At 36.7% G+C, this 26,530-nt stretch overlaps 3 protein-coding genes and 1 pseudogene across 4 annotated transcripts; 2 read left to right on the forward strand and 2 right to left on the reverse strand.

Moving 5' to 3' along the window:
* The first annotated feature begins 2,360 nt into the window (after positions 1 to 2,360).
* LOC124633148 (forkhead box protein J1-like) lies at positions 2,361 to 7,063 on the forward strand. 2 transcript variants are annotated; one of them, XM_047168275.1, is made up of 3 exons: positions 2,361 to 2,477; positions 2,610 to 3,286; positions 3,616 to 7,063. In XM_047168275.1, the coding sequence occupies exons 2-3, from the start codon at positions 2,633 to 2,635 to the stop codon at positions 4,084 to 4,086; spliced, it is 1,125 nt and encodes a 374-aa protein (XP_047024231.1). In that variant the 5' UTR covers positions 2,361 to 2,477; positions 2,610 to 2,632; the 3' UTR covers positions 4,087 to 7,063. The 2 variants fall into 2 exon arrangements, with proteins under 2 accessions (XP_047024231.1, XP_047024230.1); XM_047168274.1 differs by lacking the exon at positions 2,361 to 2,477 and having other exon boundaries at positions 2,604 to 3,286.
* LOC124633147 (alcohol dehydrogenase [acceptor]-like) lies at positions 6,519 to 9,941 on the reverse strand. The gene is made up of 3 exons (XM_047168273.1): positions 9,697 to 9,941; positions 9,104 to 9,306; positions 6,519 to 8,900 (listed from the first exon to the last, which is right to left on the reverse strand). The coding sequence occupies exons 1-3, from the start codon at positions 9,839 to 9,841 to the stop codon at positions 7,464 to 7,466; spliced, it is 1,785 nt and encodes a 594-aa protein (XP_047024229.1). The 5' UTR covers positions 9,842 to 9,941; the 3' UTR covers positions 6,519 to 7,463.
* A 155-nt stretch (positions 9,942 to 10,096) lies between these two features.
* Positions 10,097 to 13,139, reverse strand: LOC124633150 (geranylgeranyl transferase type-2 subunit beta). Its single transcript, XM_047168276.1, has 6 exons — positions 12,854 to 13,139; positions 12,288 to 12,405; positions 11,813 to 11,906; positions 11,253 to 11,423; positions 10,757 to 10,910; positions 10,097 to 10,531 (listed from the first exon to the last, which is right to left on the reverse strand). Exons 1-6 carry the CDS (start codon positions 13,045 to 13,047, stop codon positions 10,264 to 10,266), a joined length of 999 nt encoding a protein of 332 aa, XP_047024232.1. The 5' UTR covers positions 13,048 to 13,139; the 3' UTR covers positions 10,097 to 10,263.
* Positions 13,140 to 19,157: 6,018 nt separating this feature from the next.
* On the forward strand, positions 19,158 to 26,116 carry LOC124633299 (annotated as a pseudogene).
* The last annotated feature ends 414 nt before the right edge of the window (positions 26,117 to 26,530 follow it).

Consider the following 26,530-nt stretch of genomic DNA (forward strand, 5'->3'; position numbering starts at 1 on the left):
ATTTATAACCACAATTGCTAATTATTTACACAAAATCGAGACAAGAGCGTGACAAAATATAATGTTTTTTTTACGAAAATATTTTCCCGCGTTTTTTACCCTCGCAGCGGCCATATTGTCAGGTGTAGTCGCCCACCGGAACATAGCCGTGCCAGTCGCCAGAGCGCTACCAAATTCATCCCTTATTATTAAAAAGAAGTAATTGCAATGGGGCTTAAAGAATAAAACTTATATTCAATCTAAAGGGAAAGTTTTTGAGTTGAAATTTGAATGCAACCGTTTCCTATTTTCTTTGTGCTCACTGACGGATTGATAGACAACGGAAAAATAGGTAGGTAGGTAATTCTTTCTGGAATTGATTTCGCTAAGGGGAAGACAAGAAGCAATTACTTAGGTACCTATAGGTAAATAAGTTGCATTTTGTTTTTCTATGTTCGGATGTAGTTAAATGGGTACCTACCTATATGGATTAGGTAGGCACCTGCTTACCTATAGATGGCCTACCAAATCACAATTTAGTCATTATTATCATTAAAGTTACATCGAACTTTGACCCCTTCGTCATTATTTGACTGAGTCAGCAAAACAGACACCTAGATAAAATATAATCGATTAGAATTAGTACGAGTGAAAGCATCGGTAAACAAAGTCGCCCTGAAATCACGTTCTATGCTAATGGGATTGACAAAGGATTTTTAAGGTTAAGTTTGATGACCTCGTAACGTAATCTTTGAGATTTCAGCTTGCGTTGAAATTCAGTGAATTGTTTAGCTGAAACATACCTACCTACATAACTTCGTAGTAAGCTGTAATTAGTTGTTTTAGGTGGGCTAATAACAGTGGCTAAGTATAATTTACATGAGTGATATATGTTTATATAAATTGAATAAATCAGAAAGTAACTGCCTGATTGTCCATTTTTCACTTGAAAACTTATCAACGAATCACACAAACAGTCTCTAGAACCTGAAAACATAAAGTAACTTTTTATCTAGATGCGGGAAGTAGTTCCCTCGGGACGCATGTAGAAGCGCAGGAAACAGCTTATACTGAAAATGAGGTCTCAAACGACCCTTTGTTTATACCAGGATTGCCTGAAAGATGACATGACTTGGAAGGGAGTGAGTGTTAGTATGACGAGTGACAGGGCAAAATGGAAGAGGAAGACATATTGCGCCGACCCCAAATAAAATTGGGAACAGGGCAGGAGGAAGAAGAAGATTCCTTTCCTGTGCTTTACTCGAAACTAAATAATTCAAAAGCGAGTAGAACTTTACTACCTTATATACCTATTTATTAGATTCTATTCTAAGCCATTCACCTCAATCCTACAGCCATTAATTTTCACGTTGTAAACCTGCTTTCACAGTAGGTATGTTACCTTGTAATTCCAATATGACAAGGGTAGCTTTTTCATAGACTTGAGTCATTATCGGCTCAAAGTAAACTTTACAGTAGAGGAGGGTGGAGTGGACAAGCACTTGCTTTAATTCTCTGTTTAGACGGATCAAATATAATATTGTAAATTAACAAGTGGACTACTTGTTATAATTTATGCTCAGGGGTGAGACATGAGTACCTACGTAGGTAAGTAAGTAACTATATTTAGTCTATAGATAGTATTTTAAAAATGATGTAGGCTACGTATCTATTTACCTATGTAGATCGAAAAGGTGTCTTTTCCATATCTATTCCTAGGTAGCTTGCAAAATTGCGAGATAGTAGCCACCAAACTGCAATTTTGCAGAATTTCATGGAGGGTGTAAGATATACCTACGTAGAGGAGACTGTTCTCAGGGTCATTAAAGGGGCAGTTTTCGGAAATCGCGAAAAGTTATCTACCTACTTAGGTAATACGCGTACTTATAACTGCTATAATTATTGTTGAATTGAAAATGTGAGTGATATAACGGAAGTACCCGCACGAGCCGTCGGTGACGACATGCCTCAGAAATCATCGACCAGGCCCGCACTTGGGATATTCATGAAAGTCTACAACGGAAAAGAAATATTGATCACAAAAATATAGTTGAAATCCATTATAATTATAAGAATTATTTATGTATTGGTAGGGTTGTTTGGTATGGAAATAACGAAGAAGGCTGGATCTGTTGGGATGTTATTGCTGGTGGTGATGGGGTTGAACCACTAGCAGCCGGGTCCGGTCCTGCGTCCGATAACCGTGACTAATTGTCCGGAGCTATCAGCGATGCGGGTCGGCGTTGTCTTGCGGCGGAAAAATATCGATCGCAGCACACACCTGTTCGGAATCGTTCGACGGTGCACACAATGGGGCGCGCACCTGCCCACTAGCTCGCGCGCCGCCGCTCCGCGCGCACACACGCAGCCGCCGCCGACCCGACACCATGGCGGGGGGGCGCCGCTGACCGCCGCGACGTCACTCCGGCCGCGCCGTCGCCGATCGATTCCCTCCGGACATCTTGGACAACACCGTCCACCACCTTCTATTCTCTCAGGTAACAACCCGAGATACCATCTAGGACTACCCCCAGTGATTAATTATTCATAATTCCGAGCAATCGAACTTTCCGATATTAGCTGATTCATCAACTTCGTGACTCATAGGCTCACTGTCGCAATATTTTCAGGGCGAGCGATGTAGTTGGCCACGATGCATATAACGTCAGGCCTGTCTCCGGCGTCCGGCGAGATGCTGGACACGACGTCGCTCAACTTCTATGGCGATGCGGGAGATCAGTACGGTACGACGTACTTTGCCGTCGACCACACGGTCCCCGAGTCATCTCACACCGTCGAGATAGAATACGTGTACGAGCAACCAGAAACGTACGCAGTTAGCCACGAAGATTTAGAAAAGGATGCAGCTCAAACTGAAACAGTTGCTGCTGCAGATCAAGATGATTACTCTAAAAAGATACGAACGAAACACAAGCCGAGCAAGATGGTCGTAGATGAAGAACCAGAGGCTGATTTAACGAATTTGACATGGCTGCAAAACATAACGAATATTATGTCGGTGCCGCAGTTTCCAATACCGCCGATGTCGCCAGGGCCGCAGGTGAAGCCACAGCCGCAGAACACGCGGCTGCAGAAGTTCAACCAGACGATAGCGAAGTGTCAGAAGGACTTCACGGAGAACAAGCACGAATACCGGACGAACAGTGAGAAGAAGCCTCCGTACTCGTACAGCACGCTGATCTGCATGGCCATGCGGTACAACAACGACAAGATGACGCTCTCCGCGATATACTCGTGGATCCGGGAGAACTTCAAGTACTACAGGAACGCCGATCCCACATGGCAGGTGAGTGATATCGCATTAACTCTCATAATTTAATAAACGTGTGATGTGCAAACATAACGATAAGATTACGTCTAATTGGATTCATGAATAGGGAGTCAAGTGTGTGATTGATACGTTTTATTGGATATCTGATTACTGGCTGGTGACTACACACGGTAGTAAAGGGGGAAATTTCAATAAATTGGTTTTGCAGTAACTTTCAAGGGCTTAAAAATAGGTAATTCTATTATCGATAGCGTATCGAAAAATTGTATTGCAACAATTTTTGGTGCATTAAATTCTTTGTTTGAATCTTGTCATTAAATAACAAAATATTTTCATAATTTCAGAACTCCATAAGGCACAACCTGTCTCTAAACAAAGTTTTCGTGAAAGTAGCTCGATCAAAACACGAGCCAGGCAAGGGTGGTTTTTGGAAACTCGACCTCGCACACTTAGAAGGAACCAAACGAATCTCAAATAGACCTCACAAGAAGAAGAAAGCATCTGCTAAAGATAAGGTCACAGAAGAAAAGACTGCGATAGCGAACATACCAAAAGTGAACGCGGTCGAAGAGATTTCTAATGAAATAAATCAGGCTGTGACGCTGCATTTGCCGGATTTCAATATTGGCAGTATTCAGAGTCTGCCTGACATAGACTTGGAGACGAACATTGGCGCCAACGTGATCGTAGAGCCAGCTATACCACCTCCTTTGATCCCAGAAGATGATCTCTCGTCCCTTCTTTTGAACCCAACGGACTGGGACGACCTACAACTGGACATGTTGGACAATTACCTGGATTCTTGTTTCAAGTAAGATTTTACGCATTTATTGTTAGTCAGATTCGATGTTAGTGAGTGTACAGTTTCGTGTTAGGAGTAGGCGACGTAATATTTTGTTTGAAAAAAAAAAACTGGCGTTTTTTAATGTTGTCCGATTTCGTATATAACTACGACGTAAACTATAGTGTACTGTGTAGTAGGTACTAATATTCCTGTTTATCGCGGATTTTTCATTAAAGTGCGGAAAAAATTGAAATATCGTTGGTTCTTATATAAATGCAGTCTTTCAGGTAATTTTGTGGCTTAAATCCGTCCCCGGTAGGTTAATAATTATTGAAATATTATAAAAGTTTAGCTTTTGGAACAGTGAACAGTAGAGAAAGGGGATAACGACTTTTAAATAAGTATTTACTTGATTGATTTGTAAATGATACATAATTTAGTCTAGTCAAAAAAGGCTTATGCGAAAGAATAGGTAAGTATTATGACGTTGAATTTGTTTTTTTTTTATATATAAAATGTAGGGAAACTTCGTATTAGGGGACACTTATTTTGATTCTACAATTTGCATTTAAACAAGTCAGTAGCTGTTAGATTTTTTTATCACATTTTTACGTCATTCAAGTCAATAATTTATTATACATGTCTCTATATGTGTGTACTATTTATAATTTTAAAGAACTGTGTTAATTGTTTTTATTATTGAAATTAACGTCAAATCAATTAATAACAAGCAGTCAAAATATCGGCACACTTCGCATGCGAAGTGGATGTTCATTTTACAATAATGATATAATATTTAAAGCTCAAAGTATCAAATACTGCAAAAGAATTGTCTCAAAATTAATAATTTTGCTCAATGAAAGCTCAGTCGATTGCCTAACAAATTGGGCTATCTATTTGAAAACAGTATTATGCACAATTAATTGTAGCAATGTTTTAAGTAATTAATATTAGTATATATATTTACTCGATAAAATGTATATTTATTAGAGAGCGTTATGTAGACAGCAACTTATTAAAAACGCCTGATAAAACGTAAGCTTATTGATGGCGGAAATTAATAAAAAAACATTTTCAAGTTTGAAAACATATCAGTTGCTGATCTACTATTCTCTATTTAAATGTAAAAAAATGTATACAATGACGCATTTACCGCTCAGTATTATGATGTACAAAGTATTACCTAATAAATTATTATTTTTAGTTATTAAGAAGTGTGGCAATATTTTATATATATTTTAATTATAATTATAAACTACTTAAAAAGCATTATCAGATAATCCGTCCAGTATTATATGAGAGTTTTGCTCAGGAAAATATCTAAGTGTTGTAAAGCATTAAATGCCTGAAAAGGTTTTTTCTATAATATGTTAATATTTTGATTGAGAATTGAGAGTAAGTAATTTATGTATTTTGCAATATTCAGAAAAGTTTTGTTAATTATAATAAGGGGGTGTCTACTTTTGGATATCTAATTAGTATTTTTCGGATTGTAAATGTGCAGTGATGCAAACATTGAAAATTAAAAAAAAATGCACTATTAGTTTTTTTTATATACCGGAATAATGACGCATAAATATTTACTATTACTTATTATTTATTTATGGTTATGGTAAATAATATATTTCCTAAAAATAAATGTTAATACAATATTGCATATCCAAAAAGCACGAAAATATGATTTTGATTTAACTTGCACAAATAGTGATTATGGTGTTTAACATTATCTAAAGTTTAGATTAAGGTTGCCTGTCCACCGGAGCGCAGCTAGGCTGCGGAGTGGAGAAACTGAGAAATATTAACCAATAAGATTGCACAAAATCTCCGCTCCTCAATCCTATTGGTTAATATTTCTCAGTTTCTCCACTCCGCAGCCTAGCTCCGCTCCGGTGGACAGGCACCCTAATATATATGTAGATAAATCTTCCGTCCGTGAGTGTCTTAAGCTTATTATAGAATTTGTAAAAATACGAAAATGTTGTAATAATTCAAACGGCATTCTTTGCCTTTCTAGAATTTTGTCAAGGGGTATTGTTGATACATACCTACTTATTAAATTAGTAAAATACAGAAAAGAAATTATTCAATTTTTATGAAGAATCGATGGCCTTAATGTTGCCCCATGTTTGTGAATTTTCAGTGTCTTAGTAAAAATAGAACTTATTAATGATGAAAAGCGTGTATAATCAACGTCCCATATCTACGTGTAGCTATTATATTTATAATATAGATATATATTTATTAATGAGATATTATAGTGTATCCGATAATTACTTATGGCAGATCTTTTATCTAATTGGCGGGAGAAACAAGTGTTAAAAAAACAGGCGTATTTTGTCAGTCGTTAAAAAATAGTCACTTTGCGAAACGACTATTTTTTGCTAAGTGCCTGTAACATTTCCTAGTCATTATAATATTTGTGTTTACGTGTTTAGATATTAGAAAAAAAAATGTGAAACAAAATGTGTATAATCGTAATTTATTTTGTAATAACTTATAAACAACAACGTACATTGTATGGACGACTGTATTATTTGTCTGTTTGATCATAAATATATGAAAATTGGCCATTCTAAATAATGATGCAGGCGTCTACACAACGGATAAAAATAATTTCTTGTGGCACAAATTTTCTTATTGTATTATTAAGTTGAAGTATCATTGTACTTTAATAAAATTAATCGTAGAAAGAATATTTATAATAAACCTATTTACTATCTGGTTAATCTATTTGACACTATTTAAAAATTGATATCAAATGCAAATATTTACACTTGGGGAATGTGCCTAATGAAAAAAGTATTTCGAAATATTTCGAAGATCAACATGAAAATTGAATGTATTACAATTCTTTTTAATAAAATGTCTTAAAAAATATTATTTATTAAATAGTGTCAAATCTTTTATTTGTAATGTAACGATTGTTTTGGAATTGACGCTCAAAATCCTGTACGCAATTTCATGTTTAGAAGTGTCCTTAATACATTCAATAAAGTGTTAAAATATAATGAGTTTTTCAGTTATTAAGACACCTCATGAACGTTAAAGATTTTATGCTAAGAACAGAAAATTAATGACCAGTCATGATCATTGTTATTTTTGACCTCTTTCGTGCCCTTGTTAGTGAGAATAAAGACCCTTCCGCCTCCAGTACGGCAAGGGACAAAATAAAAGAGGGCCCTAAATGAACTCTGGATTTAAAAAGTATTTATTGGCCCAGAGCAAGATTTAACAGTACCTATTTATAGAATCGGCCTCTTTAATAATGCTGATTTTAAATCATAATACACTAGATGTCAAAAACCCTAATCTCATATAATTCAAATTGTGTAAACAGCTTAAATCTCAATCATTTACATTCTTAGCTTAGAAACAGTGTTCAGAATGAACTCACATAAAATCTTTCCATTATCTATCAAAACAAACATTAAATAAATATTCTTTAAACATATCATTTTTGTAACAAAATGGAATGTGATTTTTAACTTTAATACTGTTATCAAAGAAGACACTAGCCATCATTGCAATAGCTGCATTTATATTTCCACTGGGCAAAGTTGGCAACACTGAGGCATCAGCAACATACAGCTTTTCTACTCCCAAAACTTTAAAAGAAGTATCTACTACAGATTTATTGGAGTCTGGCAACCCCATAGAGCAAGTGCCTACAGGGTGGTAGGAAGTCAATGTCAAATGTTTTATGTAGCAGTCAAAGTACGAATCTGTGAAAATTTCCAAATGTTCACACCCTGGGAAATGATTTTGGTTTATGTAACCACCAATTTTTTGGATTGATTTTGTGTTTACAAATTGTATGACTAGCTTCAATCCATTTATTAAAGTTTCTCTGTCACTTTCATGGGACAAATACATAGGGTCTACTAGAGGTGGTGCTTTGGGGTCTGTACTATTTATATAAACATGCCCTTTGCTTTTAGGGTGTAATATCAGTGGGAGAATGGTGCCTACATAGCTATCAAAACTTTTAGAAAAATATTTTTCCCATACTTCATCTCTAATGTTGACATTATTTCTTAATAAACTACCTCTATCTGATGATAGTCCTACTGGCAGCACCATGAATTGTAAATCTGGATCTGACTGGTTTTTAGTGGATAGGAAACCAATCACTTCACAACCTGGGGTTGTCCATGGTCCTTTGCCATTAATAAAATAGTTTAAAACGTATAAAGGATTAATCATATCCATAGCACTAATTGAAACCGATTTATTGAATAAAACAAAGTCTAATCCAGTGCCTATATGATCTTGTAGATTTTCTCCCACAGGTAAATTTTTGACAACTGGTATCCCTATTGTTTTTAATAGTTTTTGTTGCCCAATACCTGACAACTGTAATATTTTTGGAGTATTTATTGCCCCAGCAGATAGAATAATGCCTTTTCTTGCATAAATGATACTTTGTCTGCCAGATAGTAGTATTTTGATACCTACAGCAGTGTTGCCTTTAAAAATAACTTTTTCTACTAAAGCATTGGTGATTACATGTTTTTTTACATCTAAATTATCAGATGTGCACCATCGTTTTCCATTATTCTGGCTGACAATATTTTTTCTGAAGCCTAACTTAAAATCTGTGTCTAACTTATCATAATTTAATTCTTTGGCTGCCCCTAAGACTGCATCAGTTAAATCACTTTCATATTGCACATCATTTAAATGTAGAATGTTTTGTTCTATAAATTCAAACTGTTTTTCTAAGTACTCCTTGGTGTGTTTTCCATGGAACCAGTCAACATAGTGTGATAGATTACCTCGGACATGAATCATGTTGTTGAGCTTAGAGGACCCTCCCAAGATCTTGCCTTGGGCTAATTTACATTTCTGAAAAAGAAGAAAGCTTATAATGTAGAAAACATCAAATTAAAGACATTTTTTCTCATACAATAATACTTTTCAATATTAAATAGATATTAACATAAACAATATTTTTTTAATGTGATGTCTTTTAATAAGTGTTTCATACTGTAATAGAAAGTATTCAAACAATTTAACTGTAACTGGCAACAATGCATTTATTAACTTACCCTATTTTTCATAGCAAAACAAGCATGTTTCTGAGGCACTGTCTGAAACTGCCAGTCCAGCAGAGAGCCATGGAAGAAAGGTCCGAGTACGGGTGCCTCAAGTAATGCATGACTCTTACACCCTGCTTCAACCACTATGAAGGTATAACTAGTCTCTGTCGCTAGTCTATGGGCGATGACGGAGCCTGCTGTGCCAGAACCAACTGAAAATAAATGGTTTTATTTTACAATCTTCAATACAGTTTCTACAATTCATGAATTTAATAGGTAGAGTGTGGTGAAATTAAATACAGTACACTCTTTTTCAAAGGCGAAAGTTTGTTACTTCTTTATACATATATAAAAGGCTGAAGAGCTATTTTGAAGAAACTAAGCATGAATGAATGTTTAATTAATACATCATAATATCTTCCTAGTGTGGAAAGTAGTTTCCCAAAGACGCGAGGGAAGGCGGGGAATAGTTTATCTTTAAAGTTATACTCAGGTACAAAGGTTCTGTGTGGTATAAGTATTTCCAGATACGTAATTATGTTAATTCTAAATTATCTATAATAAAATCACGTTAATTTAATATTAAATAGTTAATAACTTACCTATAATGTAGTCATACTCCGGCTTTATATCCTGGATATATCTTGTGGAGATTAAATCACTGTAGTAAACAAAATATATAAACACTGTTGATATGTGAACACAAAGGCTAAATAGGAAGAACTGAAAACAGTGTATTGACAACATGTTGACCTTTCATTATTTATTTAAAATTATTTTAAAAGTTCAAAACTTTATTAGTTTTAGGTTATGAATGTTTGTTTACATTTTAGACGTTTGAACTTCATTTGACATTGACAGTAGAACTTTTTGTTTACGGCAATATTTTTTTTTGCGCAGATTTAATGGCAGATTTGCAAGACAAGAATGTTTGAGCAGTGGTACGCAGCGCAGGTTGCACCGGGTATTCGTTTGGCACTAAAGGGAGAAATTAAACAAGCCTTCCAATGTATCACATTATATTCTCTTATTGCAAATATACTTAAACATAAAATAAATACAAAACTTCTGCATATTACATTTATACATACAAATCACTGTGCTCTTATTAGATAGGTATTCAAAATGACTCCTCACGCAATTCTTCATACATGACATACAGTTTAAAATTACATCATAATTTCTGGTTGTAACTTTAACCTATCAATGGTTTCTTGAGGCATGCAGTAGACTGGGTTGACAGGTTTGATCTTGGTGTTGCCTAACAGCGATAGGCCGGCTAGACCGAATAACGTATGGAATGGGTCGGTAACATCGCCTGGTCTGTCGCTAAAACCACCCGTTTCAGCGTCTTGGCAAGCTAAGATGAATTCTTCTAATTTTTCACGGTCCACCCAACGGATTCTGTTCAGCATTGTCAGTGATGCCATTACCCACCTAGAATTGAAAAGAAATTTTAATACTGGCAATATTACATAAAAAGTTTATGGTAGCATATTCAGAAAATAATAAGATGTACATGTTGACTAGCTTTTAGTCATATGCACAATTAATAGAAATAGTAAAGAAGAAGACAGACAGAAAATAAAAATTACTAGTTTTAAGGATGCACAAATAAATGCTCTGAGTATCTTTGATTCTGAAGCTCCAAGAGATTCTTACCAAGAATAACACAGGTCTGGCAGTTTCTCAGGTCTGCCGTTCAACCCACCGCTGGGCAGCTGCCTCTCACACAACCACCAAGCGAGGGCATCTACTTTAAGCGCATCCATCCGCTTGCAAATGGAGAGGGTACCAACACAGCAGTAGATTAGACCTAAAACATTTATAGTTAATGATCAGTAAGTGTTAATCAAATTGATTTATAAAATAAAATAACAAGGAAAAAAGATACGTAAAATTAAACAGAATATGGCATAATGAAAAAGAGTTATTTTTTAAAGTAGACTATTTTATTTTTATTTTGCAAGATAATTTGGCAGATTGCAGATCTTTTTTTTTCTAGAAAGAAATATTCTTACAATTAGTCTTCTAGACTAATTGCCTCTTATTATAGGCACTGGAATTTACTTGTTTATTTATTAATTCTGCTTCACAGAGTGACAAATAGACAAACTCAATGTCACATTTAACAGCAAGGAGGCCAAATGAAACTTACCAGCATGACTTTCAGAGCCAGGTTTAGATCCAAAGCCCCCGTCAAAGTTCATGCAACTAAGCACAAACTCAACAGCCTTATCCACATTGATGGCATCAAGCCTTTGTAAGAGCGACAGGCACATCACAGCACAGAAGGAAAACCTTGTGTCCTTCTCACCCCATTTGTCACCTAAAATAGAAGATATCTCCAAGTAGAGTTTTCTTAGTCAACATTAATCAATTATTGAAAGTGGGCTTATTAGATAAGCAATTTTTCAGGTCAGTATTTACAAAGGATAGCACTACAAGCAAGAGCAGGCTGAAAAGAAGCAAAGGTGTTGAACAAATGTCCCACCTGCCTATTACAATTTGTTCTATTTTTCACAAATATGAGCTTATTTTAATTCTAGATGATTTGATATTCAATAAGCAGTCATTATTGTTTAATCAAAGACGAAACAGAAAGTATTGATCCTTATTAATTTCAACATTTAAAATATAATTACTAGATGGGCCTTCATGCAAATCTGTAGTATGAGGATGCATGGAGGCATCCACGTAGTGTAAGAACATACTCACCGAAAAAGCTGCCATCTTCTTGTTGTAGAGATGCAATATATTTTACAACACCATCTACATCTATTGCATCCAGTCTGTCATACATTGTGAGGACCTGCAACAGAAAGTCTTCAATATAACATTGTGATAGAAAAAAAAAGAATTTTATTTGCTGGAACACCATAAGTTATTTTATGGTGGTTTCACCATTGATTCCATCAATTGGTTGAGTTGCAATTTGATGTGGATATTGACGGAAACATTGAAAAAATATGATTGTTTTATCTGTAAGACATAGTTTCTTAGACATTAATAAATAAGAAACTAACAAGAAATAAGATTCTTTCACATTCATTCATTTTCATACTCAAGAAGAGTTTCAGCTTTCTAAAAGTTTTGTTCAGTTATTCTGAGCCTTTACAACAGGCACAAAGAAACAATAAACTGTTTCCTCTTTATTGTAATAGTACAGATTGAAAGAAGAAATAATTGTTACCTGCACAGCACTCAAGGTGTACAATATATGTGGATCATGTGGAAAGCACGCTGATATGCCACCATTCTCCTTATTCTGACATGAGCTGATGAACTTTATTATGTCCTCTTTTGGCATTCTGAAAAATTACAAAACATTTGAAACTAAGTCATTTTTTTAAATAGAGATTAAAGAAATATGGGTGAAATGAATTACCATTACAATTAAAACCTAATCAGCCATATGAATAATGTGGTCCATTTAAAAAGTTAAAGTCCTCCGTTCAATAGTAATCTTCCAGTCACTATAAGATACAGAACTGATACTACATACTGATGTATAGAACTTATTTAAACAATAGCAACACATGTTTGTGAATCTCCTGACACTTATTTCAGAATTGTTGGAACTGTTCCCAAATCCAATGCTTCTTTCTACATTGTTAACAACTAAAAATCAGTACGAGATTAAAAATACTTGCAAAGATAAAGAGATAAGCGAAAAAAAATTTTAATTTTAACTTGAATTTTAATTTGCGTCTTAATAAGTTTATGCGCAGAAACTTTAGACAATAATTTGTATTGTACCTGTCTGATGCGCCGATGAGTTCCATAGCAGTTAGACTCCAATAAACACCAGACATGCGAAGATATTCAGTCATACAATATTCGTAGTCATCATGACTTGACCCGTAAGTCGCCAAATAGTCCGCATGTTTCTTCAACAATAAGGTTTTAGGTCTATCCGGCTTTAAATTCACGTCTTTGGTGGTAAAAGCCATGTTTTTATTTCACTTTTGGCTATTTTATTAACTTTCAATGAAAGAAATAGGATTTTCGGATTTTGTGATGATTACATGACAGTTGACAGAAAACCTATCAATGTCAAAATGTCAAATTCGATGTTACGTTGACATTTAAGAATGCGTAAAATGGAACGGGTTGTGTGCGATTTGTGTAAAACAATCATTATTTTTCAATTGGTTTAATTAAATAAGGAGTTATATTATTCTATCAAATAAGATAATCTTCATAAACTCCAATTATCTTACTCCAACTAATTTTAGAAAAGTGGAATGGTATGTTACTTGTATGCTTGGCTGCGTTTCTTTGCACGATAAAATAATACATCGGTTTTTTTTTTCCGACGTCAAAAATCATCAAATGACCCCTCCCGCTGTGGGTTAGCAGCGGCAGCGGTGAGGGAGTGTCAGACTCTTAGGTGATCTTCACACTGCCCCGCATCACGCTGCATCTTGCGTGTCGACGCACCTACGCGCGTTCCTGCGGGAGTGCAGATCTGCATCATCGTGCAGGTTTTTCACGCACTCACGCGCGTAGGTGCGTTTTGTAAATTCACGCACAGCGAGTTCCATTTTCAAATATACACGTCACGCCCATTCAAAATCACGCGCGGCATTGCGGGATTCAGTGTGCCATACCTTGCGTCTCGCCCCGCACCTACGCGCGGGGGTGCGTGTTTCTCCGCATGTATGTGCGTGATCCGCATGAACGCGCGTGGATGCATTTTCAGTGTGTTGGACTATGCGTGTTTTCCATACAAACGGAGATATTTCCATACAACGGAAAAAAACGCATCCACGCACTACGCTGCATCATGCGGGGCAGTGTGATAATCGCCTTACTGACTAAAAACCGTCGTGTTCCGTCACTGGCCTTTTATGTACCAGGGCCGCGGTATCTCTTTCGAACAACCCGCAGCCCCGGCAGGATAATACATCGGTTTGAATCGTGATATTACAAAATATGATATGAGCAACAAATAGAAGATTGAAACGGCAATTTTTAGGGACAATAAATGATTTGATTCTTTTTTCGGCTCCTACATGTATTTTTATATTTTTTAGTGTTGTAGGTACGGCTTCAAAAACAAAATTACATTATCGTCCTAAATAAACGAACAGTAAATGTAACCAATTTATTTGAAGGAGATTATTTATTTACATAAGGAATTAGGTATCTACACACGAAGACCGCTGTAAGTGTGGGTTTGTGATGGATTCTATTCAATTTAAGGATGGAAATGTAGGTACCTAAGGTTTAAGTCCTTAGGTATAAACCTCTTTTAAAGGTCAGATAGTTCAGCTTGTGTTGACAGGGGCAACAAGCATGAACTGTAGGTAATATAAGTAAGTAGCAACGTTATACTTCGCAGACATCGCATAAATCACATATAGTTATCGGCACGGATATTGAGCTCTCGGCGGAAGAGTGGGGATCGCTTTGCGCACTGTACACATAAGGCAATAAATCGCTTCTGCGCAGGTGAAGGTCAGGGCTCAATATCCCTGCCGATGATTATACTATGATAGTTATACCTAACAATAATTGTTCCTACACAATGTGTAGGTACCTACTAAATTAGTACCTATGTGGTGTGGGTGGGTATCAACAGAATTACTTTTAACTTGATGTAACGAGCATCTCCCAAGTACCCCAAAGACAAATTTTAATAATTTTAGTAAATGAGTACGACTGTTTTACAAGGAGCGACTTCCTATCTCCTCAACCCAGCTGCCCGGGCAACCCAATCCCACTAGGTAAGACTGGTTGTCAGACTTAGGACTAGTTTCCTCTGACTACCCGTAACAAATGCCAAAGGGTTCAAATGACAGCCGGGACCTACAGTTTGTCGTGCCCTTGGAAACACGGTCAAATCATGGTGTCCAAAGTATAAGGTATTACAAAGTTAGAAAAGTTGCATTGATACTTGCCTGACCTGGAATGGAAATGACACTCATACTTGAGAGGTTGGTCACCACGAATTGCTAAGCTATAGTTTTCTAAAACCGTTAAACTTTAATAATGAGCCTAAATGTTGTTGATAATCTACAACTATTTTTCTTCTTAAATTGCATGTCATGTTGCTAATGTTAATATAATGGTTGTAGACTACCATTTACCCGTGGTTTTGCCCAGGAGGTATCCACGCATTATAAGCTTAGTTAATTAATCACACGGTCTTTAGTTCTTTTCAAATTGAAAGTGTCCCCGCTCCTAATGGCGGGTCCTGCTTAGTTTTTCTCACAAAAGGTTTTAATTAAGCTTTATCACCGGCCCCGATTAATCTAGCTAAATGATGGCAAGTTTTTATTCATTTATTTTCTTGTCGTTATATGAATTGCATGTCATTTGATCCACTACTTGAATTATAGATATTTTTTTTATTCACAATAAATAAGTTTGTTGCTATGCGTCAGCCGAGCTTGCCCATACCTACCCTCGACCAAATATGTACGCTATTTTCAAGTCATCCAATGACCCCTCCCGCTGTGGGTTAGCAGCGTTCTTAAGCCCTCGATGTACCAGGGCCGCTGTTACTCTTTCGAAAAATCCCGCAGCCCCGGAAGGGCGTTTGAAGCCTGGCCCCAGCTGGTTAGTGACAGTCCCATGGTCCACGTGGCAGCAGGTGTGATTTAACGATGAATGGTGGCAGCCACAGAGTAATTGTAGGAAGCTAGTGACAGCCAACAAGACTGCCAAAATACCTCGTCATTTTGTTCTCCATGCAAAATGAACTCCAATTAGTTTGCAACTGTAATTGCAGTGGTGTCTGGGACGTTAAACCACTGCAATATTTTTGATATGTTTTCGTAACTTCAAAGATACATTGTATGTCTATAATGATGCGATTTCTATTCAGAAAGTTAACACGTGGGAAACATTTTGTATTCGCTCCTGTCGCATTAAATTTATTGCTTTTGAAAGTTTTTCGCATCGTTCACTTGTTAGGAAATGATTGGCTACCAGAACAGGTTATTTCAGCCGTGTTATTATTATATTATTTACTAAGTACCAGCTTAAAGGCTGTTTCCCGAGGTTTCACTCCTGTCCAGTGGCAAGCACTTCATGCAACTGAAAAAAAGTACCTACTCTTTATACATATAGCCTCCGTGTAAGTGGGGCTACACTGACGACAATAGATGCGGGTGTGGTGCCATACCACAAACCATGCGGCACCTTCTATGCTGCCCATTATGCCCCGACAGCTGCATAGTGGATGACCTCTATAACGCTTCTGACAATGCCGCATGCGTAGCGAAATATTGGGCTTCCAAAATTTAAGTTGCCATCGACTCGCCAAGAAGAAGAAGCCTCCGTCGATAAATGGGATGAAACATAGGAATATTGTTTTAGAATCAGTTCGGTCGTATCTGAGATTAGCGCTTAAGCATACAAACACACTCTTCAGCTTTACAAAATTAGGTACGTACTACGTATCTATAGATTTAACTATGTACACAGGGTAGGCATTAACTTTTATATCGTTTAAGGTAAATTTATTTAAGAACCGATAAATTCGTGGACCTACTATCCAATCCAGCCAGACTTTTTACAACCAACCTATTTTCATTTGAAAGAAGTAAAAGCTATTTCAATGATTAGGTTATCGGGTCACAGGTTTAACTTAGCACGTAGTTCAATGTGAATTGCAAGCTCACGTACCAATTGTTTGCTGATCTGCCTTTTGGGAATAGAAGAAAGGCTACCGTGAAAATAACACGCAGAATAGAACTGTGGCCTTAAAAAGGGCGATAGAAAATAAAATAGTAGAAAAGCAATGCCTTAGTAGTCAATGACAACCTTAACATGAGTGTCGTCGCCACTTCACGGCTTACAGCTAAAAATATTAATAAGATTAATGAGATGAGATGCTACTTTTCGTAATTGAGTTCAATTTCAGTTTCTATCTACCAAAACATTACAAGCACTTCAGGAAATACATCGTTCTAAGCTTGGTTGCAATTGATAAATAAGCTTTGCAACTTTCTAAAATGCTTGTACAAACTACACTTGCACAATACACGCTAGAAAGTCCTTGAAAAGAACGGCCAAGTAAGCTTAGCTATCGTAGTACTCTACACTCAACTTCAGTAAGTACAAACTACTTACTTACCGCAGAATCTAGCGAGGTAATAACTTACATCGTACGTTCCGCTGTTCTCGTGGCTCCTCACCGATTAACTCGGTACCCTTTTAAAGCAATTGTTCCCGGATTTGTTTCACACCTTTCAGCTAGATGGTAGGCCTTTGGCCTTCCTTGTGAACTTTATGTAGAATAACATCTGATGAAAGGAGGTTCATTGATAGACAAATTAAGTTTTGTGTTTTAAAAAAAGATATAAATTGTTTATTTTTACTTATCTTTTGTCTTCAGTTTGCTCTTCAGGAGCTATATTTAACGTTTGCACATAAATCTATTTCTTCAAATATACAATTTTTGTTTGAGATGCAAAGTACCTAAACAAACTTTTTCTGCTCATTATTCGGTATTTTATGAAATTATGTATGTAGTGAATTCATACATAAATAATTCCAAAGTATAACCTTAGTAATGAGCCGAGGTAAGTATTTTCTCACGGACCTGTGTTTTAATGAAATCATTAATGAAAGCTCGTCAGACATATCCTTTCGCACACCCGGCTTAACGTAGTACCTAGTAAATAATTGAATTGACCGTTAGCAACAACTTTTCACAAAATAATCGACTTAAAACGAGCCAGACAGACTCTAATAAAGTTAACTTTACAGATAATTATTTCAATAGTTTCCTTTAAATCGTTTTGCATTTAAAATACTATTTGCGGAGCGTTTAAATTGCGTAGACTTGAATGCACCTCTCAAAAGGTTGTTGACCCCAGTATTTTGTTCAGCAAACCGTTATTGATGTTGCGAGACTTGCGACGTCTGCGATTTAGCGTGGGTCATGCATATATGAATAAGTCATTGTTGCCTTTCAAACGCTTTTAATTGTTTGTTTTTGTAATAATCGGTAACGGCGTAAAGGGGGGGAGGGGGCGGTCTCAATTTCTGTCGGTACATATCTGCACGACCAGGGTGGATAAGTCACGGTCAAGTCAGCCGTTAATCTGCAAAGCCTAGGTTCACTACCAGTCGTCACGAAAGTCGTCTTTGGTCCTCGTGGCCCCTCTCTAAAAGGCAAAAGACGGCACAAACGCTGAGGTTTTTAGTGGGTGCAACCCCCACATAACCTCACCGTCTCCCCGGGCGGTGTGTGTATGCGTCAGGCATTTTCCTCAGCTGAAACAAAAAAAAGGTTCGCTACCAGTCGCTCAAAACAAAACTACAACAGTTGTGGATTGTTGTGGATTCTTGTTTTTACCTGATACGGATTTTTGCTTTGCTTTTACCTGATTACTTAAATTAATTCCTCAAAGTTAAGAGAAGAAACCGCGAGGAGCTTTTTGCTCGCTACGCTCGCGGTTTTTTCTTTGTTTATCATTCATTTTGCGTTTACTGTTTGAGTCCTCAAACCAACAATTTTAAAAATTTCACTTTACGGTGTTTTTTTTATAAGCTTGTTTTGTTTAGGTTTCAAAACCCCCAAAAAAAAAAATCAGATTCTTCACTTTACAGTGGTTCTTTCAAAAACTTGTTTGGGTGTTTGTGTGTAATTATGAAGATTTCAACATTGGGCAGCTCGTCCGATCCCAGTGTACTGTGCTGGTGAGGGCTCGAACAGTAATGCTGAAGGCCACTTCTGCAGACGAATATTGTGCTATTTCTCACTGTCTTCCAAAGTACGGATTATACTAGTTGCGTGGCGCTGGATGTTTCCCCCGTTATCTGTCTGGCCGGGGTCCTAATAGTTATATTTTTGAAGGAAATTGATACAAAAATGGGCAAAGATATTATAAACACTAATTCTGGTGCATGAAATACTTTCTGCACGATTAAATCAGGTTGTTTACATTTACTGGACAAAACAAAATGTTCGTTATTTTTTAAATGTTTACCTACAATACATTATCATAACCCATTTTTTATCAATTTCTTCCAAAAAATGGCATATAAATGGCTCATTATTGTAAGTTGTAGACATTCCTGCAGTACCCGTGCATCCACTGACATGTTGAATGAATATCTAGTTTGTTTGTCATACTTGCTGATTGCAGCTGGTAAGTAACATATTGTTTAACTACTATTTCAAATAGGAACACAGCATGTAAATGCCTGCATTACCTTTAGACCGTTTTTTGTGCTTTAAGAAGAAAATCTTAATTGCCATTCCAATTTGTTTTACGAGTATTACATGCGTTGTAGTATGCTCTGTGATTATGAAGAACTTTTTCCATAATTGTAGACCTATAAACCGTAGATTACTTTTAATTTTTGAAGCACCGTTTTGTGTTTACCTTTTGCGTCACCTGATGAGCAGGTAAATCGTAATGCATTTCTTATCGTTTGCTACACAGATATCCACCGCTGCAAGCCGCAGTACTTGTTCAGCACCGAAGCAGAGGGCTGGCTGAAGCTGCACACGTTCCCCGCTCCTTGGGAGAAAGCTCTCCAGAAATGCGAAGGTAGTTCCTCTCCCTCTTAATGTTCCTCTTTTCAACATAGAAGTTTACTGAGCATCAGTAAAATGAACTTTCTTTAATTTTCAGTCGCAGTGTTAGCGTCTCCATTAGACGCGGGGCTAGTGCACGCCCTTCGCTTAACAATGGCTCAAAACGGAGTTAACAGTCAGATCTTTCTAGGAACACATAACTTGCACTCTGCTGATCACTTTGTCTCTGTGGAAGGTTAGTTGTTATACTTTATCGACAACTGTTTAGGAAAATCAAGACCTCATTATTATATTACTACTCTTCCTTTCTTTCGTACAACAATTCAGTTCTTATTTCTAAGTATGTATATGATTTTCATGTTACAGGAGTGCCATTGTTTAACATGGAAATAAACTGTGCTCCACAAATTAATCCAAATGCATCAGGGCTCTGTCTGACCATGACCGTCAATGGACCCTCACAATACATGAATGTCACTTCATGCAAGGACTGTGTCTTCTTATGAATGTTCGGTCAGTCGGTCTCTTGTTTATGTTTTTCTCAAATAATTTAAGCGTACCACCTCAATAAGCAGACTGGCACAATGCGTATGAGATATGCGCTGCTGAGGGAGGTCACTTGGTTGTCATCGACGATAAGGAAGAGGCTCTCGTCATCAAAAACATGTTCCCTACTCCCCCTAATGGCAAGGTTGATAAGTGGGATTCATTCTTCATCGGCTTGTTTGCATATGGCGATCCCCTTGACTGGATGACAGTTAATGGTAAATACCAATAAAATTACTATTTAGTGTCCTTTGCGTGATACAATTCTTTATAATATTCCCTCTGTGAGTTTATGCCAGTTGACAAATAAGGAAAAAACTGAAAAAAAAAAAACGAATGACATTTGCAGCTCTCCTTGTATTAGCGACAATACAATACTTGATTTTAATCTATACATATAATAAATCTGTAGAAAAGTAATTTTTGTACATTGAAGAAATTGGCAAAAAAAATAGCCAGCATGTTAAAGGATAACTAACAGAACCCATTTCCATCATTTTTGTCATTTTTGTCTGTTTGTCTGTTTATCTGTTTGTTTGTTCGGGATTCACGTAAAATCTACGAATTCAATGCAGACAATGCTTACATACAAAAATTCTACGTAACTTGGGGTATTACTTAGTTTTTGTTTCATCGAAATGAAAATAATCTGTACCAACTGCTTGAAGAAAGGCTGCTGTCCAGTATTAATAGCAGCAAAATAATAAAAACTAAAGTACTAAATCCGCCTAGGCAAGATTGGATAAAGAAAACGATCATAAATCTTATAAACAAAAGAAATGTTCTTTGGAAGATGCATAAAAAACATGCAAATGATCAGGCACTACTAGCTAAATTTCACCAAGCCAGAAACGAGGCCAGTCAAGTTATACAACAAACAAAAAGCACATATTATCAAAATGCCTTTGACGAATGCAAGAAAAACCCAAAAAAATGTGGAGACTTATTAATGATCTCTCAAAAAATAAAATTAGAGAAACATCAGCGCCGAGTAAACTCGTGACACCGTCTGGAGTTTTGACTAGTCCAACTGACATTTGTGAATGTTTCAATGATTTTTTCTCAAGTATTGGGTCGGTGCTGGCTGGTCAAATCCCCAAACAATACCACAATAATACAACACACACTAAGGGAACACACGTAACAGAAACCATAGTCACGCTGTCACAGATAAAGCCTTGCACCATAGAGGAAGTTTCTAAAATAATTGATAACTTAAAACTAAATACTAGCTCTGGGTTAGATGGTATAAACACAAAATCTATCAAATGCGTAAAGGACTTAATACTAAGCGAACTTACAAACTGCATAAATAAAAATTTAGAGTCAGGAACTTTTCCTGACAGTCTTAAAACTGCCAAAGTCAGCCCTATTTACAAGAGTGGTAGTAAATCGGATCCAGGTAATTATCGTCCTATTTCAGTCTTACCGGTTCTATCGAAAATTTTGGAACGTGTGTTGTACAATCGCCTTGATGAACATTTGAGAGCACAACACTTTCTTTTCAAAAAACAATATGGTTTTAGGCCAAAATCAAACACGCTTTCTGCAACAATAGATTTAATAACCAAAATTAAGTTAAGCATCGATAAAAAGCAGTTAGCATTAGGAATTTTCATAGACTTAAAAAAAGCCTTTGACACAATTAGTCATAAACTGTTATTAAATAAACTAATTGATATTGGTGTCACTGGCAACGCGTTTGATATGTTTAAATCGTACCTGACAAACCGATGTCAAGTAGTTAAGATTAATGAAAGTCAAAGTACTTCTAAAAAAGTAGATTTTGGTATTCCACAAGGATCAATATTAGGGCCCTTATTATTCCTGATCTATATAAATAACATTCATGGAATTGGACTGAAAGGCGATTTATCATTATATGCAGATGATACAGCTTTATTTTATTTTGGGCACTCTGTAGATGCTGTTATGTGTGATGCTCAAAATGATTTACAACTTCTAAACACGTGGTTTCAGTGCAACTTACTAACCATCAATATAGCTAAAACCAATTATATAATCTTTGCTGCAAAAAACAAAAAAGTATCACACAACTCACAACTAACCATAAACAACCAACCAATAAAAAAAGTCAACCACGAAACATATCTTGGACTAATCTTAGATAACCATCTAAATTGGAAATTGCATATAGAAAGTGTTAAAACTAAAATGACCTCACTCGCGGGAGCCCTACGGGGTGTCGTTTGATGCCTACCACGTCAAGTACGCTATAATATATATAATGCACTTATAAAACCTCACTTGGACTATTTAATTGAAGTATGGGGAACAGCTGCTAAAACGAATATTAAAACACTACAAATATCACAAAATAAACTTATAAAAACACTTTTCCACTATGACTACAATACATCTGAACAAAAAATATACAGTGAAACTAAGCTTATGAATATATCACAAACATACCTCTATAATACTTGCATTTTAATAAGAAAAATACTAAATAAAAACATTCACACACAAATATGCTTCACAAAAAAACATCAAACACAGAAAATTAGGCTCAGAAATGCTAATGACATCCAATTATACTCACCACGTACAGACTATGGCAAAAAAAATGTAATGTACGAAGGTGCTGCTCTCTATAATAAATTACCAAATAATATAAAAAATGCAAAGTCCATGGCAATATTTAAAAAACATCTAAAATTGCACATTTTTAGAAAACTGAGCGCACCTTAGTACAATGCCACTTCCAGTTGCTCGTATTCCTTGTGTTTGTTTATCGTCTACCCTACAGTTTCTTGATTTTAAGTATTATTTAAATTTTTTGCGGTAGTTAAGTAAAAAAAAGTGTTATTGACTGTGCGCAACCACAAATGTTTTTGTAAATTAATTCTAAGATTTCTCATGTAAGTGAATTTATAATTCTTATGGGAAAATAAATATATCTCAAACCCGAAATCGATTCACTCTATCAAAAGATATGATTAATTTTGTGAATTCAAGATGTAAAATATTACGACACGCAATCTGTTTGTCAAAACTGTACATTTGAATGTTGTACTTATATTAGTTGATCGGCCTATTATTAACCTTTACACAGAAAATCACACCTTCATAAGTATATTCGGAAGAAAAAAAAAATGAAAATTGTGTTTAGCCAAGGTTAAAGTAGCTCCATCTGTGGTAATCTGTGTTAAATAAAATACATAAAATTTGTCAAAGGAGCGAGGTGGTAAATGACAATAAATTACCATACATTCTTTATAGAGGATTATTATTTCAACAGATGGAGTTGTGTATTTTCCGTAATTCACCATATTTTAACACGTAGTGTAATTTTTCGATAGACATTTCAATAGTGTTTGTCAGTTTGCCGAGCCACATCAAAATCCAATTATAATTATTACCTTGATGAAAGGAAAATAATAGTTCTCAGCCAAATTTAAAACGGTGCCATCTAAATTATTTTTTGAATATTATGTCAAAAATGATGACTTTAGTATAACAATTAATTATCATTTAAAGTTACAGATGGAGTTTATATCAGGATTTTTTCATAAACATAGTTTAGCTTATCTTCCACTAATGTGGTGGCCTTAAAACAAATTACTTTGAGTGAGTAGTATTAAGTAGACCTCCATTATTTTTTCTGATGCAAAATATGTTAACTTAATCCTAGAAGAAAGGAGTATCTGTCTCTCGCAAGCGCTGCTAAGCGTGAGGTAGGTAGGTAATGTAGGATTCTGTAGCTTTAAGAACAAGCCCAGATACAAAGTGCAGATAAGAAATGGGAGCTTTCTCGATTTAATACCATACACACGTAAAATGCTTTATGCGTCTGAAAACGTACAAATTGCGCGTCGCATACCAGAGACATGCTTACTTTCAACTTCTGATCGCAAATACACTGGTCACGATTACGAACAGTCTCAGTAAGACCCGAGCCAAGTCTAAAAAAACACCTTTTATATAAAACTACGTTTGATGTCATTCAATCACAAAGACAGAATTGTTCTCTGTTGCAAATCCTATCCACCTGTATCCTATCCTAATCCAGCATGCATTGCAGGTGTGCATTGCACAAAAACCAATGGTATCCTATTCGAGAAGTCAAAAGAGTCGACCTGCCAACGTCAGCTTCTGCGCTAAGCAAGTGTTCTTAATAGTACCATCAGAATTACATTCATCGTTGAATGAGGTGAATAAATTTTCAGAAACCACAATAACAGTAGGAGCCAAAGCATATGATCGCTTCATAGAGCTCTGATTGGCCCCAGGTGACCAAGTCAGGTCTGATTTGTTCGTTCATCAGATCTTTGAAAGCGTTTCGGTGGATACTTACTGTCGTCCTGGGTGACACAAAATATGGTATATAAACGTCCTCCGCAAGAGCGAAATTTTCCCGGTGTGCGGTAGTGACGCACAGTATACAACACTTATGTTCCTTTCGATTTGCTGGCTCCACCAAGAAATGACAAATTGCAAGCGTACATTTTGAAAATCTTGGCAAAACTGCAGGTTTCAAGTACCAAAACATGAAGTGGACTCTCACAGATACGTACATTTTGCCTATTCGTGAACTAATGCAAACATTTCGGTGGAGTCCCGGCTTAGGCCTCCCCCACATTAGGCGTGCGCGATCCTCGGGCGTGTGAGTAGCGCGGGCGTCGCGAGCACGCTGCATGAACGTCGCGTTTTGCTGCCCTGCGGCATTTACCTACAGCGCGCTCATCTCCTTGACGTTTAACTGCTAAAGCGTTTAGCGGGCGGCGGGGATAGCAGGCGAAGGGGTAAGAACGCAACTCGAGCGCCGCGTGCTCGCCGCGAGCGCGTCGCTTGCACTCTTCACACATGCCGCAGGGCAGCAAAACGCGACGTTCATGCAGCGTGCTCGCGACGCCCGCGCTACTCACACGCCCGAGGATCGCGCACGCCTAATGTGGGGTCAGCCTTACCATAGTGAGTAAGTGCACAGAAAATCCCCGTCATACAAGTGTTTCTCCCCAGTAGTGAAACTATCCTACCCTATGCGCCTGCTGATGATGATGACTCATTTTATCATCCATCCAGCTATTCCCCAACTATGTTGGTGTTGGCTTCCAGTCACCGAATCTGTTTGAGTACCAATATTTTGCTTGGAGCGACTACCTATCTACCTATCTTCAATCCAGTCAACTACACAAGCCGATATCCATGGTAAGACTGACAGACTTTCTGGCTTCTGATTAGTCGCAGCAGCTGCAGAAAATGTACAAATGACAGCTTTGTCAGACTCAAAGCATGTAGACATAGATTATAGCTGTTTCCTGTGAAAATTACTTACGCACCATACGTAATAATTTTCCAAATTGGCTGAACAACGTCATAAACTTTACTTCTTTTGTTTAGATAAATGGTCACATCCACAACACAACCTTGATCAATGAATCTATGCGACTGCTAAGTGCTAATCCTAATTATACTGTCACGTGAAAGAATGCACCTACGGGATAAGTAGTATTCTGACGATTCTATATTGCCCACGCAGACGAAGTTGCGGGCAACAGCTAGTCTCAAATTAATTTGCATTTTTAATCATTAAAGTTACAAATGCCAACATTTTTAGAGAGGATTTTAGAGAAAGTCACGGTAAATACATAAATAAATTGAAAAACTGATTAAATGTTCTGTTCTCTTTCAGGTGATAGAATAGACGATGTGCATAACGATTGGGACCCTGGCCAGCCAGATTACGTTGATGGCATCCAGCTCCATGGAACTATAATCCGACCGGGTACTTTGGACAACGCTTACAGTGGGAGACCGTGCATGTTCGTCTGCGAGAAGTCGCCTACAACATTACTATTCGAGCCCTCACAAGTACAGTATTCTGAGATTGAAGGACCTGCGAGATGTTGAAGTCTTCATACTTATATTTATTGATTTTTCATTGTCTCTGATCAAGATTTTGTTATCAAACCTCTATCTGTTTTATTTATTGAACATTTATTATTTCATGTTGTAACCCGACTGCGGGACTTACTCCCACCGTTCTACATTAAAAGAATATACTGGTATAGGTAGTAAATACATCGACACAATTATATTTTTAACCGACTTCCCAAAAAGGAGGAGGTTCTCAATTCGGCCGGTATGTTTTTTTTTTTTTTTTTCTATGTATGTACATCGATTACTCCGAGGTTTATGGACCGATTTACGTGATTCTTTTTTTGTTCGACGCGGAATAGCTGCCAGTTGGTCATCAGGTCAGGATCTGATGATGGAAACCCTGAGAAATCGAGGGCAACCTTCGAAAGTTGTAGGCATACATAAGGTAAAAACTTGACACTCAGGCGTATGCCTGAAAGCACTATTCAACAGTGAAGGTTTGGAGCTGACCTGATGATGGAGACCAGAGAAGGTCGAGGGAA

This window comes from Helicoverpa zea, chromosome 9, assembly GCF_022581195.2.
Source record: "Helicoverpa zea isolate HzStark_Cry1AcR chromosome 9, ilHelZeax1.1, whole genome shotgun sequence".
In the NCBI taxonomy this organism is placed as follows: domain Eukaryota; kingdom Metazoa; phylum Arthropoda; class Insecta; order Lepidoptera; family Noctuidae; genus Helicoverpa; species Helicoverpa zea.